The 2546-nt window shown below is 55.6% G+C and overlaps 1 protein-coding gene across 1 annotated transcript; it reads right to left on the bottom strand.

Annotated features, from left to right (window-relative positions):
- Nucleotides 1-283: 283 nt before the first annotated feature.
- On the bottom strand, nt 284-2270 carry LOC4345812 (alpha-amylase isozyme 3E-like). Its single transcript, NM_001403636.1, has 3 exons — nt 2049-2270; nt 967-1905; nt 284-881 (listed from the first exon to the last, which is right to left on the bottom strand). The coding sequence occupies exons 1-3, from the start codon at nt 2136-2138 to the stop codon at nt 597-599; spliced, it is 1314 nt and encodes a 437-aa protein (NP_001390565.1). The 5' UTR covers nt 2139-2270; the 3' UTR covers nt 284-596.
- Between the last annotated feature and the right edge of the window lie 276 nt (nt 2271-2546).

The raw sequence follows: 2546 nt of genomic DNA, 5'->3' as shown, positions 1-2546 counted from the left end.
GAAAATTGGGGGACCAATTATATACAGTATTTCGGTTTAGGGATAAATTTCAGACTCGCTGATAAATTAAGGGACCAGTGAACTTATTCCTTGGGTTATAAAGGAAAGGTGCCCCATTATAGTTAGGCTAAATCGTTGCTGTGAAGAACATTCGTCCCATTATCTTTGGACCGCTAAATGAGAGACAACGAGCGTGCGCTTTGGGCCGGAATATGCAGTGTCATTCTTTTACTTACGGCCTAATATTGCTGGGCCAAACGGGATCAAGTTGAGCTTTCAATCCACCACGGTATCCACACCGCTAAAAGCGGGAGTAAAAAACTGAAGTCAACTGACAAGATCTTGCAAGTCTTTCTTGAGGATCGAAACGAACAGTAGCTAGTTAATTCCATTCATCCTACATTTCTGCAGGATTAACAGGGTACATTCCGCTTACTTATTTCCGAAGAACGCTAGTTATAACGAAGCGTACATCGATCGAAGCTCGCTCGTACACATCTCGCAGCAAAATTGCATGATTCATAGCTAGAGCCACGTACGTATATATATTATCTAGGGTTGCAAAGCACCATGCAACTCGATCGCTATAGCTAAAGCTAATAGTGCTTTCTACCGGCAGGAACCCTGAGGCCTTCCTTCTCCCAGACGCAGTAGTCGTTGCCGTGCGCCACGACATGGAAGTCGGAGGGGATGATCCCGCCGGCGTCGTACCTCGGCCCGAGCTTGGTGATCACCTTGCCGTCGATCATGGCGACGTAGATGTCCCCCTCGGCCTTGAGGATGTCCAGCGTGCTCTCCGCATGGATCCCGTTCCTTGACCGGATTTCAGCCAGCGTCGCGATCTCGTGCTGCAGGTTCCAGTCGAACACATGGTCGTAGAACTGCATACACACGTACACATGCACCAGCAATGAGCTCACCAATATGAACGAATTTGATGAGAAAGATTTCGGTGGTGATACTTACGATGCATGGGATGCCAGGGTGAGTGAGGATGTAGGCGTAGCCCTGCATGACCTTGTCGGAAGGGAACGGCCAGAGCGACTGGGTCGAGCCGGTGTCGTGGTTGTCGACGAAGGTTACGGCCTGATCGGGCATCCACCCCATGAGGCCGGGCGCCTTGCCGTTGCCGTCGTGGAGCCTCCACAGCTCGCCCTGCACGGCGGCCTGGAGGATGCCCTTGGTGGTGAAGTCGAACGCCGTCGCCGGCTTGCCGACGCCCTCCACCCAGTTCACCAGCTCCTGCCTGTCCGCGTCCTGGTTGGTCGACGGCTTGCCGTCGCCGTTGTAGATGAGCGAGCTCCAGATCTCGCCGACGACGAACGTCGGGTTGGTGTTGTCGACGTAGATCCTCGCCAGCGGCGCGGAGTAGCCCTTGGCGAAGTCGAGGCGCCAGCCGTCGAAGCCGAGGTCGGTCCTGAGCCAGTTGAGCCAGTCGGTGAGCTCCCGCTGGACACGCGGGTTGAGGTGGTCGATGTCGGGCGCGGCGCCGAACCCGGCGCCGGTGTCGCGGTGGCCGCGGCCGTTGGAGTACTGCGTGTCGTCGCTGCAGATCATGTCGGGGCCCCAGTCGAGGCGGCCGTCGGGCGTGCCGCCCTCGAACACGCAGTACACGCCGCGGCTGTCCTTGTAGTCGGCGCAGCGGTGGTTGATGACGATGTCGGCGAGGCACTCGACGTTCTTGTCGTGGAATGCCTCGATCAGCGACTTGAGCTCCGCCTCCGTGCCGTACTTGGACGCGTCCAGGTCGTAGAGCCGCCCCGGCATGTAACCCTGCGGCGAGACAGAGTGCGACGGCGGCGGGAGCCAGACGTGGGTGGCGCCCGTGCTGGCGATCTCCTCCACCTTCTCGTGCAGAAAGTTGTACCACCCGCCTTGCTTCCTCCACGACTCCCAGTTAAACCCCTGCACGTACGGCAAAAACACCCAAACGCAACCCATGGTCAAATCAAGCTTCCTGACTGCGGCGCGTACATTATATTGCCGTGCAAGATTATTATTATCAAGTATTAACAAACTTTCACCAAGGCGTCAGTAAATTAAACTACCTGGAAGAGAACTTGGGCTTGTGCTAAGCTGGACGCCAGGCAGAGCACAGCAAAAACGACACAACACAGGGTGACATGGTGCTTGCCCATGGCTACAGAGCAATGCAAATGCAGTCTCAACTCTGCTTCTTCTCCAAACTAACTTGTTTCCTAATGGCTGGCCAAGTAGCCAACCTTCGCAAAGAGAAGAAGAGCTGCCTGCTGTACTCTGCTTCTCTGCTCTTGCATTGCCTGAACTGGCCTCTATTTATAGTGTCCAAGAGGATCAGGTCGGAGGTTACATGGCCGAGGCGAATTAAACGCGAACAATCAATGCTGTTGCAATTCACGGATAAGCAACATGGATAAAGGTGGTTATTTCTCCAACGGAAACGAGTAGTCTGGACCCCGGTGTCCGGTGATGGAGTGCCGCCTTGAGCCGTGCAGCTACTTCAGGCCCTGCTCGAGTCACCGCCGCGCCGATCGAGGCGCGCGCGAGCTCTCTCGACTCGTCGTCCG

The sequence above is a fragment of the Oryza sativa genome, chromosome 8 (genome assembly GCF_034140825.1).
Source record: "Oryza sativa Japonica Group chromosome 8, ASM3414082v1".
In the NCBI taxonomy this organism is placed as follows: Eukaryota; Viridiplantae; Streptophyta; class Magnoliopsida; order Poales; family Poaceae; genus Oryza; species Oryza sativa.
The sequence above is the reverse complement of the archived record's forward strand: the minus strand, read 5'-3'. Positions and strand labels throughout refer to the sequence as shown.

Bases quoted from the DNA above. Each gene is read 5' to 3' on its own strand.
- LOC4345812 (NM_001403636.1), bottom strand. From the start codon at position 2,138: ATGGGCAAGCACCATGTCACCCTGTGTTGTGTCGTTTTTGCTGTGCTC. The intron at 1,906-2,048 runs GTAGTTTAATTT...CCGTACGTGCAG, and splicing joins AAGCCCAAGTTCTCTTCCAG to GGGTTTAACTGGGAGTCGTG. The intron at 882-966 runs GTAAGTATCACC...GTGTGTATGCAG, and splicing joins ACCCTGGCATCCCATGCATC to TTCTACGACCATGTGTTCGA.